The sequence below is a fragment of the Coturnix japonica genome, chromosome 10, assembly GCF_001577835.2.
Source record: "Coturnix japonica isolate 7356 chromosome 10, Coturnix japonica 2.1, whole genome shotgun sequence".
Taxonomy (NCBI): Eukaryota; Metazoa; Chordata; class Aves; order Galliformes; family Phasianidae; genus Coturnix; species Coturnix japonica.
In genome coordinates this window covers 15,066,222-15,082,687 of record NC_029525.1, presented here as the reverse complement: position 1 = coordinate 15,082,687, position 16,466 = coordinate 15,066,222, and the positions used below count along the sequence as shown (strand labels likewise).

The 16,466-nt window shown below is 39.7% G+C and overlaps 1 protein-coding gene across 7 annotated transcripts in view; it reads left to right on the top strand.

The window, feature by feature from the left end:
- The window catches only part of FAM169B (family with sequence similarity 169 member B), a 185,793-nt gene that overhangs the window by 5,329 nt on the left and 163,998 nt on the right, over positions 1–16,466 (top strand). For 4 of the 7 annotated variants that reach the window (XR_004308540.1, XM_015873187.2, XM_032446908.1 and 1 more), the window contains 2 exons: positions 10,288–10,421; positions 13,229–13,328. Coding sequence is in view for 6 of the 7 variants with exons in the window: in XM_015873187.2 (XP_015728673.1) it covers positions 10,288–10,421; positions 13,229–13,328 (234 nt within the window). In the remaining variant the exon portion in view is untranslated. The other 3 variants (XM_015873186.2, XM_015873188.1, XM_032446909.1) reach the window with 3 other exon arrangements.

The following is a 16,466-nucleotide window of genomic DNA, read 5'->3' as shown; positions in this document are numbered from 1 at the left end:
GGTCTCGTGCTACAGAGGGGAACGTCGCTTTGTCCTATTGAGGGAAGGAAGGCTCCAACACCCTCCCACCCCCGCAGGACAAACACCCCCCTCTCCCTTTGTTTCCCGGCCGCCCTCCGCTCCGCCTCCCACCCCCGGCCGGGGCGAGGGCGGTCCGCGTGTTGGGAGCCGCCTTAGAGGAAATGATGGAGGCTGAGGGAGGAGGTCGAGCAGCAGCTGGTAAGAGGAGAAGGGAGAGCTCCTGTCCTCCAGCTGGAGCCGCGCACTTCGCTGCTTCCCCTCCTTAGCAGCCGCTGTTCCGTCCCCTCGCGCCGCTCGGCTCCTGCTGCTTTGCTCGCTTCTCCTCCCTCATGCTGTTTGTTGCACGTCGCTCACCCTCGCGACGTGGGGCACCAGGGCACCCCGTTGGGCTCCTGGTCCCGCTGTGCAAAGCTTGTGTCCTAACGGCTGGATGTGTGAGTAATAAAGAGCGGGGGAACATTGTCTAAACACACTTCTACACTTTACTTAAAGACTTATACGTCTTTAAGGCCAAATTGTGGGCGGTGTTCAAGTGCTCCTCGGGGGGAACATGGCGTCGGGGGCACGAGGAGCACGTTGCTTTGTGACCGCGGAGGTTATTGAGCTGTAGGGAGGAGATGCAGGACGCTTTCTCCGTTGTACGTGGGCACTTGGTCCTTTAGTCAGTACTTTGTTCGATGGCTGTAGGACAGGAGACGCACCGTCCCTAACGATTAATTCTGGTGGAAGAAAACCTTTGCCCCGTTGCTTTCAGCAACCATCGATTTGCTGGTGTTTGTGGCAGCTGCTAAAGTCCCTGCCCAGCAGAGCCCAGCAGGCCGGGCATTGCCTTCCAGTGCAACACTGGAGCAAACAGGGTTAGTTCCCATGTGGCAGCACTCCTGGTACCTGGGGTCTTATTTTAGGACAAACTCAATGCAAACTCTGCCATGTATTTCCAAGGCAGCTCAGTGTGTGAGGTGTATTTGACTAGGAGCTCTTCCAGCAGTCTCTGTGTGTGCGCTGTTTGATAAGGGCCTGTTGCATCCCCCCGATTTGCTTTTGCACTGCTTTCCTTCTCGCTCTGGTTTTATGCTCTTTCTTAATTTGTCACACCAGCAGGTAAATGGAGAGAAAGTGAATTTATCTTCTGAAACGCATTCTAAGTTGCTACCATTTATCTAAAGCACCTACTTCATCCCCTTCAGTAAAACAACGATGTTCATTAGTTCCTCTGACTGCTCATGGCTTAATGCACTGTAGCTGGAATGCTGGTTTTTTCCCCACTTGTGGAAGTCAAACATTAATAATAATTGGGTGTTGTTTTTTTTTTCCTTTCTTTGTCATTGTTTGTAGCCATCATTTGAGTTTTGATTTAGTCATTCAGTTAATTGCATATGCAACAGTTGAAGTTTGTTTATTTCAGAACACTTTCAGAGTCAGGTTTTGTGCTTTAACCATCAAACAGCAAGGCTGCAAAAGCCAATCAGTGCCTAACAACGTTCATATGATTCCAGAGCCTGAGAAGTAGGTATTGCTACAACAGACCCATCCATCTAGCTTAACAATTGCTAATGAAGTTTGAAATTTCCATCTGCCTTGGTGTCTATAAGTTAAAGTTTACAGGTGGGAGGGCAGCACCCTGAAAGGTGAAAACTCAGAGTCATGATAGCACAGATGCACGTTTAGAGAACATACTCAGAGTTGTATAAGTCCCAGCCGTTTCTAGTGGTGCACAACACTTACATATTGTGTTTGCAGAATGATTGGCAGCCCCTCAGGTCGCACGTATCCAAAGTAAACTGCGTCCTGCTCTCTTATTGAGAAGTCTGTGGATGCTTAAAAATGCTGTTTGTAACCTTTGAAACTGCTGTCTGGTGGCTGGTCTTTATAGTATTACCAACAACAGATGGCAAATGGCTTTGCTGATGTAGTTCTTGCTAGTGTTTCATTCCTGTGAAGTTCCACAGTCTCAAAGTCTCAGAAAATGCCTCCATATTTTTTCTGCGTTAATGATTTCAAGCCAAACTAAATAAAAACATCTTATCAAATTCAAATTCCCATGGTGTCATGTGACGTTCCTGTAACGATTGCCTTGCAGCAGTTTCAGATAAGTGCACGTTTGGTAGCAATTTAAGGCCTGTGTCCTTTAAGTAATGCTTATTAGTACGTAACAGATGCCATTTAGAAACATTATGCCTTTTAATAGGCTCTGCTTTTAGACTGCATTTTCTCATTCCAGGCAGGCTGTGGATCAGGCAGGCTTGGAGGTATGCTGTTGCTTATGCAAAGCCTAAGTCAATTTTCTGCTCTGAAGTCAGGCCATGTGTTTTTCCTTGTTTCTCCCATTCTGGTCATGGCTGTCTGGTGTTTTTTCCCCACTAGGCATATCTTTGGCTGATTTTCAAGGCATTACAATCAAAACCTTTTGCATTTTTAACCGCCATCAGTGGTTTCTTTTGTCCTTATAGAAGAGTCTGTGTAAAATGAGTTTAAACAATCTCAGCTTTGCTATCAAGAGCACAGCAAGTGTGGAGTTAGCTCTCTATTGCCAGCGTGTCCCTTCCTGCTCTGCTTCTGTCTCCTCCTAAAAGTGAAATAAAGGAAAAAGCAGAGCCATGCTGATTTTGGAGCGCTTTCAAAGGCATGTAAAGCAGCTGACACAATGGCACAGAGAAACAAGAAAGATGTTTACATATTTTCTCCACTACATGCAGCTGTTTATTAAAGCAAGCGGTTCCAAGGCAGACTAAGGCTTGTGATAGCTAGTATAGGTGACATATTAATTTTCAGCTGCATAATAAATTTACTAATGTGTAAATTACTGTGGTAGAGAGGGTGGGTTTTTTTGTTTCCTTTTTGTTTTGCTTAAATTAATTGCTTCTTTTTGAGATTAATAAGGTTGTACAAACTGGTACTTGTAATTTGGGGAAGGTTGCTGAGCTATCTTAGATAGACTTACGTGCTCCACTGGTGGAAGCAGTGGATTTCTCAGATGTAAAACATTTGCAGCTCAATCTATGGGGGATCTGAGACTGGAAATCTGTCTGGTTGTCTCATATTTTCATTCCTGCATCGTTTGTATGGGGAACATTGACCTTCCTGATGGCAGACCATGGCTTTCAGGTATCCTGCATCCACCACACGTACTGGCCTTGTTTGTATGCAATGAAGGTAAAGGCTGCGTGTAGGCCCTGTGGCGTTATGCTCCCTACATGTGCTCTGAGTGATGGCAGTAACTGGGAAATATCATTAACATGTCACTTAAACTTTAGTCCTGGTGATAGTTTCAGCAGTAATTTTAAATGCTCTTTGGTCCTAAATTGCAGATATTTTCTGAAGCTGTTGGAGCTGTCTGGCACCCCCCCGTGGGATGAAATCATCTCTGTGCTAGTTCATTTTCCAAACTCACTCGTTATTTCCTACCATTCCGCTATTCCTTGTTTATCAGTATGTGAGGTATTATCTTCCTCTTTCCCCTTATACTATGGGATGACTTCTAGGCAGTTTGTGTCTTCCTCTCTGCTTTCTGTCTTTGTAAAGTATTGAATTAACGCCATCGCATTTGAACTGGTAATTCCTGAAAGCTCCTCTGCTGTTCACTGCCTCTTTTCTGTCATATTCCTTCAATTCAGCCTCTTTCAATAATGAATGTACTTCAGAGATACATTTCAGTGTCAGTCGAGGCCTCCCATTCTTTGAGAGTCAAACTCTAATTTGAGGTCAGGCTTGGAAATATGAATTTCTGCTGGCGCAGCTACTTTGACTATGGGTCTGATGAAGTGAGATGTATCAGTGACAGAGCTGGTCTGGAGAAAACCCTGATGTGGACACAGTTGTTTAGAAAAAACTTCATTTTTTGTTTGCACATTTTATTTTGTTTAGTGGTGGACAAATAATCAAGTATCAAATGTAGAGGTTTTTTTTAGATATCCAAGAAAACCCTTTGCACTGTTATTTCCTCTGCCTTCTGTAATGGCAGTTAGACTTGTGCAGGAACATGTCAGCCCTCTACTTGGTTGTATGGTAAACCGTGCGTATTAAGAACCTAATTCTGATGTTCACAGATACAGGGGTGTTAGCAGCAACCCCACCCAATTAATGCAATGTCCTTGACAAAATCCCTGTGTGAACTGCAACCTTAAAGGCTTTATTTGTTTCAATCCCGAATGTCACTTCATGACTGCGTTTTCTCTGGGTTATTCTGTAAGCTCTACCTGTTTGTAGCATTGATGCTCTGTGAAAAAGAGAGGTGTGCAGCAGTGTGAATTCAGAGATGTCATAGTTACAGCTGGTAGCACTTCATGGTTTTGCAGCACACTGCAGTATTTTATTTATGAAGTCTGTTTCTGGGCCATAGTATCTCAGCTTTTTTCAATTACCTTAGGTTAGAGCACTGTGCAAAACATGCCAGCCCAGATGTGAATTTTGTGTGTTAAATGATAGGAGTAGGCTGTTTACATAGATGTGTTCTAATGTATCTGTACTATGAACTGGGTGTGACTTTAGTTGTTTTTTAAATGTAGAGCTGCTAAAAATCTTTCTGAAGGAAAATACACGTAGGTGAAACCTGTTGGAGGTGTGGGAGTACTGAGGGTTAGGGTTGGTCAGCGCCATTTTGTGGTCCCTTCAGTGTGCACTTGCTTCCCTTGATTTGAAAGCATATTAAATAACATGGTTTCATCCAGGTAGTTTTCCAAAATAGCTACTAATTAAACCAGATATTTAATTCATTTGCCTGTGCTCATGTACGTTCTGCTAACTTGATGTGGATACTTAGAGCTTTTTTTCTTCCATTTTCCTAATTTAGTAGTAAAAATGTATTAGAGTGAATGGGATAGCTGGTATGACAACATCCTGCGGTTGGAATGCTTGATGTTTGATCTGCACCGTGCTTGAGTGACAGGATTTGCAATAATGACATGTATAGCTACAGTTGAACTCATATTTAAACTTCAGTTTCTTAACTGAGAATGCAATTAGAATTATTTCTTTACATTTCTGCCTTCATTTCTGCATTTCGCAGCAGAAAATCATCTACAGTCAGAAACTTGTATTTATTTTATCTCATCATTTGAATTGAGATAGAATAATGATTAATACCTAAGTTTTTTCAATCAGACATAGAAACACGCTAATGCCAGTGCAGGTTTCTTCATCCTTAATGCTCTGAGTGTGATTGCTCTGTTTGTAATGGTGAAAAGTGATGCAATGGGAAGAACACTGTTTTCATTAACAATGTGCAGCATGTGGTTAAGGGCTGCCTTTGCCGGGTTGACCAAACATCACACCGCAGCATTTGCAGTTAGCTTTGCTGCCATCACACGCTGTTGTGATCCTGCAGTTTCACTTACACTAGAACTTGGGTTTTTGACGTGAACTTGCTGAATTAAAGTCAGGATATGAGAGTCAGGTTCTGCATGTACTCCTGGGAGCATGCCAAACACCTCTTCCTTCCTTTGCAAGGTTAAACAAATATGGCTGTCTAATGACAACCACATGCATGGCTCAAGCTCATTGGAAGGAGTGGAGGAGTTGGTGTTAAGCATTGCTGTTTACCAGAGCTCCTGTGAGAGACTGGTGCAAAAGTGCTTCTGTTACATGTACACAATCTAAAGAGCAATGACTGTTGTGTTCAGGTTCGAGACATGTTGTGGTTTTGCTCTGTAATGGTGGTGGCAATGCACAGGAGAACAGAGAACAATTTATGCTACATGATTTCTTTGTCTTTTTATGTTGTGACTTCAGAGAGACTGATAAGGAGAACGTCACAGCCTTGTGAAGTGGCAGGTATGACATACGCTTAACAGATAAGAACTGAGATGGGAGATGAAGTGATTCGTCGAGGGTCACAAAAATACACCTGTGGTAGGAATAAATCGTGGGGGCTTTGGTTTCAGTTTCTTCATTTAATTACAGAACCATTCTCTTCTGAGAATTGATTTGATATACAGTCTTTTTGTGTTGGTGTACATATGTTTGTCACATATTGCAAAGTGTTTTTTGATTAAAGAAAAAAGTGGAAAATGCTTCTTGGACAGCACAAACCCCAGATACTGTCAGAAGCACTTAAAATCTGCTGAAGTGTGGGATTTTTTTTTTTTTAATTGTGAAATACATTGGCATGCAAATAAAGCCAAGAAATAAAACCAGCGCTGCTATTGCAAGCATTACAAGTGGCAAAATTGAATAAAATGTGAGTCTGAAAAGTTAGAGATGTTAAATTGTTTCTATTTTATCCTGTCTTTTTGGTATCATTGGGAACCACGTTTTCCATTTGTTTGCACATAAATTCAGTGCAATTAGCAGAAATAGGTTCAAATGGATGCACAGTGCAGACAAATGGTGTGGTGACTGAGGGCTGTTCCGTAAACACGCGTTTCATAATGGATGCGTGTAGTATCGTTCTTTGTGTTTGTGGAACATGAAGAAGTAGTTGTAGGATAAATGATTAATTCACTTCAGACGTAACACTTGTTTCATGCTTCATCCATGGTGGGGTTGATGGATTTTGCTTTACAAATCTGGCTGCGTCTTAAATGCTCTTACAAATTTCTAAAGTGCTCTTTCAACTCTTTATTGGGAATATCAGCTCATCTTAATTTGTCTTTGTCAACCCAGTGATGGGTCTAATCTGAAATCTGTGTTACCAGAGAGATGGCTGCCAGTATTGATAAGCTACATGTGGAAAGGGAAATTTTTAGCTACAAATTTGTCTTGTTAAATAAATGATGCATTGGGTTCATGATCAAAAGCAACTAAGTATATTGGCAGTACTTACTAATATGATATTTACACAAGTAGTTAAAACGTCTTTACAAAGAGATGGAATTGATTGTCCCAAATTGTAACTGGTTTATTAGGCAGTGACTAAATGGTGAGGCTAATAAGTAGGGTAGTAAAATGACTAGTCTAGTCAAAAAGAGCCTGAGGAGCGTGATCGGGCTTTCAGCTACTGGAGCATCACGTTTATATAAGCCTGCAGTTATCTGTATTCTAGTTAAATTACTTCTATTACAATATAGAGTTTAGTTTCAGGGGATGTGGGAGAATTGTCAAAAAGAATCAGTTGAAGCATTTCATTTACCTTTGGGCATTCCTGCACTCTGCAGTTTCACTTGTGGAATTTCACATACAAGTGTGTGCACCATGTGTTTTCTGTTGTATTGAGAATAAATTCTTTTGCCCATGGAAAAATATTTCCTGCTTACTTCAACTGATCAGATGACAGTCTTGTTGAATCTGTAATGATGAGGGTCTGTCTCTAGTCTACAAAAATAATGTTCTAGTTCAAGATGGAATATTGCCTTCTGTTTAGTGATTCCAGTCTTTATTTATCTACCCAGAGCAGAACGTAAGAATGTTAATCAAATCTATCTGGATTCCCACATACTGGTTTTTTTTTTTCTTTTCTTTTTTGATCCTAAGTGAAGAGAGCTTCATCTGACTTCTACCTCTACAAGAAAAATATTTGCCCACTTCATGGAACACCCATAAAATTCAGCTCTCTCGTCTGCAGAAACTAAAAAAACCCTTAGTTTAGGGGTTGGGATCAAAGCAAGGGGCCTTGGTTGACGTGGATTAGTCAGACTGTGATGTTTCAGACTGAGATCCATATGGGTGCTGGAGTTTGGTGTCCTGTGTGGATGACCGAGTAGGACAGTGCCTGCTTGCTGTAGTAGCTGTTTGTGGCGGCAGCTTTTCACATCATATGTCAGATTCTTAGTGCAAATTGATGACATATTACCAGCATGAGAGGAAATGCACTTACATGTACAGGCTGAGAACATGGCCCAAACTACTCTGTGGGAACAAAAGAGAGAATTACCATCTTAATTTTTGCTTTAAAATCCATTCTTCACACTCGAAATTAAATTGCATCCAGTCAGTTTTGTATTTTAACTAATTAATTTATCTCTAGGTAAGTTTTTTTTTCAGTGGAGCTGCATCCTCTTCTTCCTCTGTTACCCTGAATGCTGGAGCCCCAGGAGACAAAGGCTGGCAGCTGCCTGTTGCCTGCAACCTCCTCCTCATCATACTGTTGTAGGAATAGTCTATACGATGTGTTGACCAATGTTGGCAGCCACTACATTGTGAATACCTGGAATCCCTCTAATGCAGTAGGGCTCCGTTCTAAATTTACTCTGCTTTATGGCCCTTCCTCTGTGGCTGCAGCAAGAGGCCCCTTCTTTATGACTCACCCTCCCGCCCCCTCTGCTCCCTGCTCTGATGGTAACCCTTTGTGCACATGGCTTGGGTGGAAAATGTGCTCACTAGGTGTCGGCTGGTGGGCTGCAACAACGTGCTCCTTTGTTGTCGCTGTGTAAGATTCAATTTGAATGAAATCCTGTAATTCAGATTAAGTAAAAGGGCTGTCCTTGGGACTCTGCAATTTTAGTATCCCAAGGTGCTGGTAGGGGCCTCAGACTGAACTACTCACAGGAGAACAGTGCTGCTTTCCTTCAAAGCAAATCTACATTATTTTGCTATTGATTTTGGAAGCTTTATAATGTCCTTCTAGCCAGCAATAATTGTTGCTGTAGTCAAATGCCTAATAATGACAGTTATACTTAGTCTACGTCAGGGTTTTTGGTTTTGGTTCTGAAGACAGAAGAAGAATAAGAAAAGTACGTACACAGAAGAGGAAGTGTAATCTCTTCACTTTGCTCTGGGGAAAACTGGGAAACACAGTTGATGTAAGCAAATTCAAGCTAACTCTGTGATCCTTCTATTGCCTGTGGCAGTACAGTATAAGTGGTAAGTGCATGCGAGTGCAAATTTTGGGTGGATGTTCACAGAATCTGACTTTAGTGCAGCTGACTTCTTGAGGACACTCAGGGGCACCATAAGTTTAAATGCCTGCAACGTGTTGTGCTGAAGGATCCCCCCACCACCTCCTTTGATTTCCCTTTTGTTGGAATGTGCTCTCCTAACTCACCTTGATGTTTTCAGAGTATGACACAGGAAAGCCAAGTTAAATGAAAGTCTAGAAGCAATTTTTGGAGTAAAAGCTACTTCTGTGGAAGGCTGAATTAATGAAATGTTCCAAAATTTCCTCAAATATCTCGTTATTTAATTTGTGATGTTATTTCATTCTTGGATTGTGTTGCCATTCCTGTAGAGCACAAGCATACTGGGTACCAGAAAGTTACTGTAAACTTGAAGGTGGTAATTGTTTTGTTCAGTCAGTCTTGCACTCAGCAAGATGTTCTGGCTTAACAGTGGCAGAGTAATGCCTTGTAAGCAGCGTCTCATGAACAGCATTTATCAGCATAATCAGTATTTTTCTTTGTTCTAAACTGAAGTCTTATGTGCTGCTCTTTAGCTGCTTTTTAATAACAATCTTTGGCTTCTTCCTTCCTTCATATGGCTTATTTGGTTGGTGTTCTTAAACACTATGCAGCAGAAGAAAACTGCTACTGCTGAATAGCGGCTGGGATTCTGGTGTGGCTTCTTGATGGAAAGCACCTTAAATTGGAAATATTCCCTTCCCATGACAGAAGACTTACAGAATACTATTTGGTCTGCAAACTCATTGATTCTAATGTTCTTTTTTTTTCAACTGGTGATGAACCCCCAATCAGTCTGATTTCTTTTATCAGAACTAAGATGTTGGGAATTTGCATTTAGATGGCAGGCATCAGATGTATGTAATTTTTGTTTGCGTGCAATTAACAAGTACCCTGAATAAATATCCTACAGCATCAAGTCGTGTGGAAAGAAAACTGTCTTGCATAAAAGTTGGTATTTGTTTTTTTGGGAACACTTCTGCGTGTAAATACTTTAATTATTTTTTTTTTTTGGACATTGTTTAATTGTTTTAAAAGTGCCCAATAGAAATGAGTCAAAAAAGAGAAGGAGGTAACTATACAACAGGTCATGGTCTAACCCAGAAGGGAGTGGCCTTCCAAGAATGAATGGGAAATCTGTTCTGTTGTGTTTTCAGTCAGTACTAAAAATCAGATTGTGTTTTCAAGGCTATTTATTTATTTATTTCAAAGCAATTTATTTAACGCCTACAGAAGTGTGAGATTCTGCTTGTTTAATTCAAAGAAAGCCAATGTGATTTGACGCTGTCATGGTACTGCTTTGTGAAACTGATGTCAAGGGTTAGATAACAAATAGATAGGATTTTACTAGTCATCTTGTTTAAGACTAGGATTATACAGAAAGCTCTAGAGGGAATGTTAAGTGCCAATTTACACTAAGCTAAGAAAACTGTGGTTTTAAAATTCATATTTATTACCTTGCTTTAAAAATAAATATATCGTTTTATTTTAACTGCAGGTTGCTGTTATTTGGTAGATACAGTAGCAGGAGATCCACAGGTTCTGCAAGCAGATGCTGAAATGTACTATGAAAAACTGTTGAAGCAGTCATCATCTGCTCCTGATGTTTTTTCCATACCTGGAGGAGAAAAGGTAATAAGCTGTTGTTTTTCATTCTACAAGTTAGATATTGCAAACCAGTTTCTTGGTTCTGTTCATAGTCTGTTTGTGAATAGGGGCAAACTGGTGTGAACAGGTTGCAGATCCCTTAAAATCAGTAAATAGTTTATGTGCTGCAAATTAGAGAGAATCTTAAACTAGAAGTCTAAGTGTGGGTGAAGGCTTGAAATACTTAGCTGAACTTTACGCATTGACCTGCTTTGTTAGAGGACTGATTGAAAAGTGAGCTTGATAGCAATTTAAACCATGGTTCTGCTCTATTCTGCCTCTATTGGCAGAATTATATTGACTATATTTTGGTTTCCATCCTTTCTAATTGTAGCATCAGTGATGCTGAATGTGGATTTGCCCAGTTCAGATCAGATGAGACCTAATAGTTAAATGCTGTGGGTGTCAGTGATGTGATCTATGTTCCATTTCTGAGCCACCTGAGGAATGAACTGTGGATGAGAGAGCCAGCCTGTTAAATATTCTGACTTCAAGTCAACATACATACATGATACATACATACATACATGAAAACTTACTGGTTAAAACTGATATATATATATATATATGTTTAAACTTTCAATTCTGGGTAATCTCTACATGATACTGGACTACCTGTTATTGCACTATCAAATCGGTAAGTGGGTTAGTTGAAAAGATTGTTTGGAATGTGATGATTGTTCCCTGATTTAGGAAAATAACATGTAGTAGTTTCCAGAAGAATGCTATTTCAGGCGGCTGGCTTCCTTCTTTGCGCATTGAACGCAACTAGCTTTAAGTATTCTTTTAATGCCCTCTAGTGGATCGTGGAGGGTTAAATACAAATAAATCTGACCACGCACAGGTCTCCCAGTTAGGGCTTCTCTGTCCTTCCATCAACCTTTCATGCCTGGTTTTGCTTTCAAAAGATTATTTTCTGTTCCTTTGAAAAGGAGGCTGAGATAACGTCCCAAGCAGTGCTGTATATATTCTTGCAATAATTAAACACAGTGAAAGCAGTTAAAGGAGGAATTCTGGCTTTTGAGTCAGAGCTGTTTTGATTCTGTGGATTGTCATCAGACCTTAAACGTATCACGTGACAGATTTGAGTCTCATAGCAACACATTTCTCCTTGCATTCATTTAATTCAGGTCTAATCTAATGTGCAGTCAGACAGCTAGTCAAGGACATAAATAATGGCAACGTTCACACTATATCGTTTTTTTCTTATACTCCATTACAAATACTTCAGTTAATGTTGATATTTTGTAATTAAATGTAAATTAAATGTAATATGTTAAACTCTAATTTCCAGAGAACAAACAATCTGTTATGTACCTACAACCTTAAAGATAAGGATTTTGGTGCTTAAATAATCGGCTGTAGTTACCAGCTTTTTTTTTAATTTTCTTTTTCCCCCCCCTTTTTTCTCTTTTCCCACGTGCTTCTGAATTAAAGCAGATTTTGAGCAGCAGGACCAGCATTGATGCATAATTAGTGTCTTGTCAGCCCACTTGCTCAGGTCACGGAACTTCTTTTTGGTATGCCATGATCTTTGAGCAATCAGTCAGTGCAGAAACAGCAAGGATGGAAGAGCAGAGCAGTGTCAGAGTTCAGAAAGAGAAAGCTATACTTGGCTCATCCTAACATTACTAGCACCTATGAGAAGTGCACATCACATTACAAAACAAAATAGCAATCATAGTATTGGATATAATACTGGCCTTTCCATCACAATAATACTCTCAGGAGCCATGGTGATACCCATGCTGTTACATCTGCAGCATGCAAAGCAAGGCTGAATTGCCAGGACAGAGTGAGATTGCAGGAAGCTCATGAATACAGATTTCAGGGAGTTCTCAGTTATTTTCTAGGAGTCCAGTGTTTGCACAGATGATCCCAGGATTCTGCTGACAAACTGGTGAACACTGGTTTCATCTTAAAGCGGTTATCTCGAGTAATCCATATTCATACAACTGCTTCCATGCACCAAGTAATAATATTAAATGTATCACATGACTGATTTGAGTTTCATAGCAAACTGACAAATGGGTGCAATTACAGAGAGAGGCACACCCACACATACACAATGGACCAGATTTCTGAAAGTACAGTACATACTGTGCTAAATTATGCACGCGTTTTGCCTATACCTAAACTTCCAAGAGAAGCATTTACAACATTCATATGGAAATCGTCATCTCTGTGCATATAGAGCTGTTGGTGCACAGTAATTTTGTGTTTGTCTCGTATCATTTAAAAGTTTAGTCTAAGAATGAGTGATTGAAAGCTGGATTTTTCTTTGAGCTTTCCCTGCAATTTAACCACCTTGTGCCAGTTTATCTCCCCTCCTTGTCCCTCACAGATAAACTGCCCAGGCGCTGCCCTAACGCTTTGATACTCCCTATACCCTGAGGCTTAGTTCATTGTTTGCAAAACACCACAAGTACTCAGCTGGATTGTGCTGTAAGAAGTGCAAGTTGTATTTGTTTTAAGTTGATACAAATGTGTCTGGTCTTTTGTAACACCATTTGTCCCCATGTAACAGCGTTCAAAGCCCTGCTGTGTACCAGTTGTAGTAAGTCAACATTAAGTTTTTCACTTTGATAACAAATTCCTTTTAAATTGCTTGCTGATAATATTAGACTATTACATATGTATCACTTTCCATTTTGAAGTTGAGGACTGAGAGGGTGTTGTGCTAAGCATATACGGTGCATGTTACTAAAACATACTGTAAGTGCACATAATACATGAAGTACTTCTTGTCAGCTTTGCAGTACAAACAGCTACAGGGCTTGTTTGTTTTTTAGGTTAAACTTGAAGATTCCTGTGTGTGTTTTGTCCCTCTCTACCGAAATAGTCCTACTTGCAAAATGTTGCTGTTAACTGACCCACAGGATAAAGAGACAGGTTAGAATTGGTAAAAAATATTTTGAAATTTGAGCAGTTATACTTTATTTTGCTTTTAAGATGGACTGCTGGTGTACATACTTAAATATTTGGGATGTTGTTTTGAGTATGAGGTGGATTCTCTTTACTTGACAGGGGTTTGTTTTGGTGGGCTACTAAGATCCTTCCTTAATAATACAAAAGGGGAAAGTCTAATAAGTTTTACACTCTGTGCTCAGTTTCAAAGAGCGTCAGATAACAATCCTGTGTTCCTAGAACAGATACTGTTAATGTAACTACTGTTCAGTCCAAATCAAGTAATCAGGAATTTTTTTTCATAAGAGCAAAAAAACAGATTAAAATCACCTGTGGTTAGAGGTGAATTCTGCAAAGTTTTCCAGCTCCTTTTACATACACTTTCAATTGGAGGTTCACTTAATGGGCTGTGATTCACTTAGTTGAATGTGGGAGAACTTTCTATGATAAAAATGTAGTCAAAAGACTGTATGGTCCCTCTAAAACTGCTGAGAGAGAAGAACATTCCTGACATTAATTTATATATTCCATTAACATTTTTCTGAAGGGAGAAAGGCCCTGGTGTGATAAAGGAGAGAAGTGCCTACAGCAGAGGCCAAACTTGCACTGAGTGCAGCTGTGCATACCTATGGACTCATGTTCAAAGGAATGTGGTTGAAAGCAGCGTTTAGTTTAGATTGCAGCAGAGGAATGGAGATACATAATGACTGCAGGAAAATAAAGAACTGTTAAATAAACGCAGGTGAAGGCAATGGATTTAGCACAGATCTTCAGTTGGATAATAGTAGTAGGAACAACGCATATTAATTAGGTATGTACACAGTGAAGCAGAGTAGAAAAGGTTTCCCACAAATAGCAAGTCAAATCCATATTGGTGACTAATGGATTAGTACTGCATAGATAGAAATGACAAATGTGATGTTTATGAAGTAATATCCTCTATAATATAATTATTTCCAACAATTATTTCCACAGGTCTCAGAGTAAGTACTGCTGATCTAATCATTTGTTTAACATTCTAATAGTTTAGATTCTTAACAAATACAGAATTGAACAGCCTGTCTACTACTTTGACAGTAAAGAGCTTTATAGTTTGATGACATTTGATTCTTGGACATAGGCTAAAGATGGATTGAATCCAATGCTGAGATTTATATCCAATCATCATGATCATGGTTATCCAGAATTGGTATGTAATGTATCTGAAATGACCTGCATATGTCAAAGGGAAAACAAGTGGTGGCTTTTTTAAAGGACTTGGTCTTGGTTGGGAGCATTTTTAGTTTATTTGTGATGGGCTGAGTGTATTTGTTCAGATATTTTTATGAGAATGTATATCATGTTGTAAGGCCTTACAGAGCATAACATGGGTGATTAACATCTTTATAACACTAAATAAACATATCCTATTGTGGCACTTTATGTGCGCTGTATATAATAATTTACAATAACTGCTAGATGCCACGGAACATTTGTCACAAGGCATTTGCAACAAATCATTGAGTAAAACTTGAATTGTAGAATAAAATGTAATTTGTTGCAGGAAAGATATCTATCTTAGATACTTGAGTAGCTGCCATTACTGCAGCACCTTCATGCCTCCCGAGCTTTATTGTATTTATTTTGATAAGACTCCGAGAGAGAGAGAGACGTGCTCTTATTCCATTTTAAAGATAGGGAACTGGGACAGTGATTCAGTGTATGTCAGTGCTGCAGAATGCAGTTTAATGTAGTATGTCTGAGCGTGTTCTATTGTCAGAGCTTGGCTGCATTGAAATGCTTGTTGGGGTAATTCACCATTCTCTTTTCAAGGTATAAATGTAACAACAGCAATCTCTGTGATCAGCTTAGTGTGCCATCAGTCTGAATTACTTCCAAAATTAAGGGAAAGACGGCTTCAGCAGAACTTTTAGATTCAATATGTATTAAACAAACTCTATTATTACATCTATTATGTAGTGTTTGCCTTTAATGTAGATTGTGACAGAGGGATGGGTTCCAGCTATTTGGATTAAGGCTGCAGAACAAGAAGTACAAAACTAGATATTACATGATTTTTTTTCTGCTTTTCTCTGTCTTTGCTCTGTGAAGTCCTGATGTGCAATTTTCATTTGAATAATTGCACATCATTGTGGCAACATTTGGTCAGTGTATTTTCACCTAGAAGGTAAAAATATAATCCAGGCCTGGGTTGGGAAAGAATCCATGTTTGCATAGCAAAAGAATACATTTCATAATCACAACTGCATTGTGCTTAGTGCCTAATTCAGTTTGTTATTGTTTCCCTTTCCAAATACTCATAGTGGTATGGAATTGTTTTGCAGGGTATCGACTTCTTGCAGCACTGTGAGTATTTTTGTATCACTGCAACCAATCAAAGTAGTGAGGCTTAGCAAACTAGTGCTCACAGGGCAAGCTGCACAACTGAGCATGTAGATACCACATTAGTTGTGAACTGAAATGTGTTGGACTTAGCCATTTAACTTAGTTCTGCAGAAGCAAGATCATGTTAATCATGAATCACAGTGTGCAGGTATGTGTGTAACTTGCTGATTGGTAATTAACTTGGTCTCTTATGATGAGATGAATGTAACCTAATGTCTTGGAAGGAACAATAAGATGAGGAAATGAAAGTGAAGGAACATGTGCTTTCACAAAGCATGTTTGCATTTGAAATAGTATTCCTCAACTATAAAATGAAGATGAGAATATGGGCAAGCATAGATGGATTAAACTGTGGACCAGATGTTGACTTAAAAAATGATAACAAAAAGCTAAGTACATATGTTTGCATGAAATCTGGAGAAATGTTTTTCCTTCAGGAAAGGCATCCATATAGATAAGGTTGCTCAAGTAATGTGGTGTGACAGTTGCTATGTCAACTAGCGTTCCCCCTCCACACATTTAAATTATTGAATAGCACAGTAAATGCTCTATAAAAGTAGCTCCATAGGATGTGGTTATACATCTTATTTTCATCAAAGCTTTTTCAGACTTTTCTGGCCTTTACTTCATGTGTTGGACATCTCTGGACTTTGTGCTCTTCCAGTTAAAGTCAGCCTTTGACCCATGATGTCCCCTTTGTCTGACTTGTGTCATAGACGTGTAATGGAGCAGTGGCTG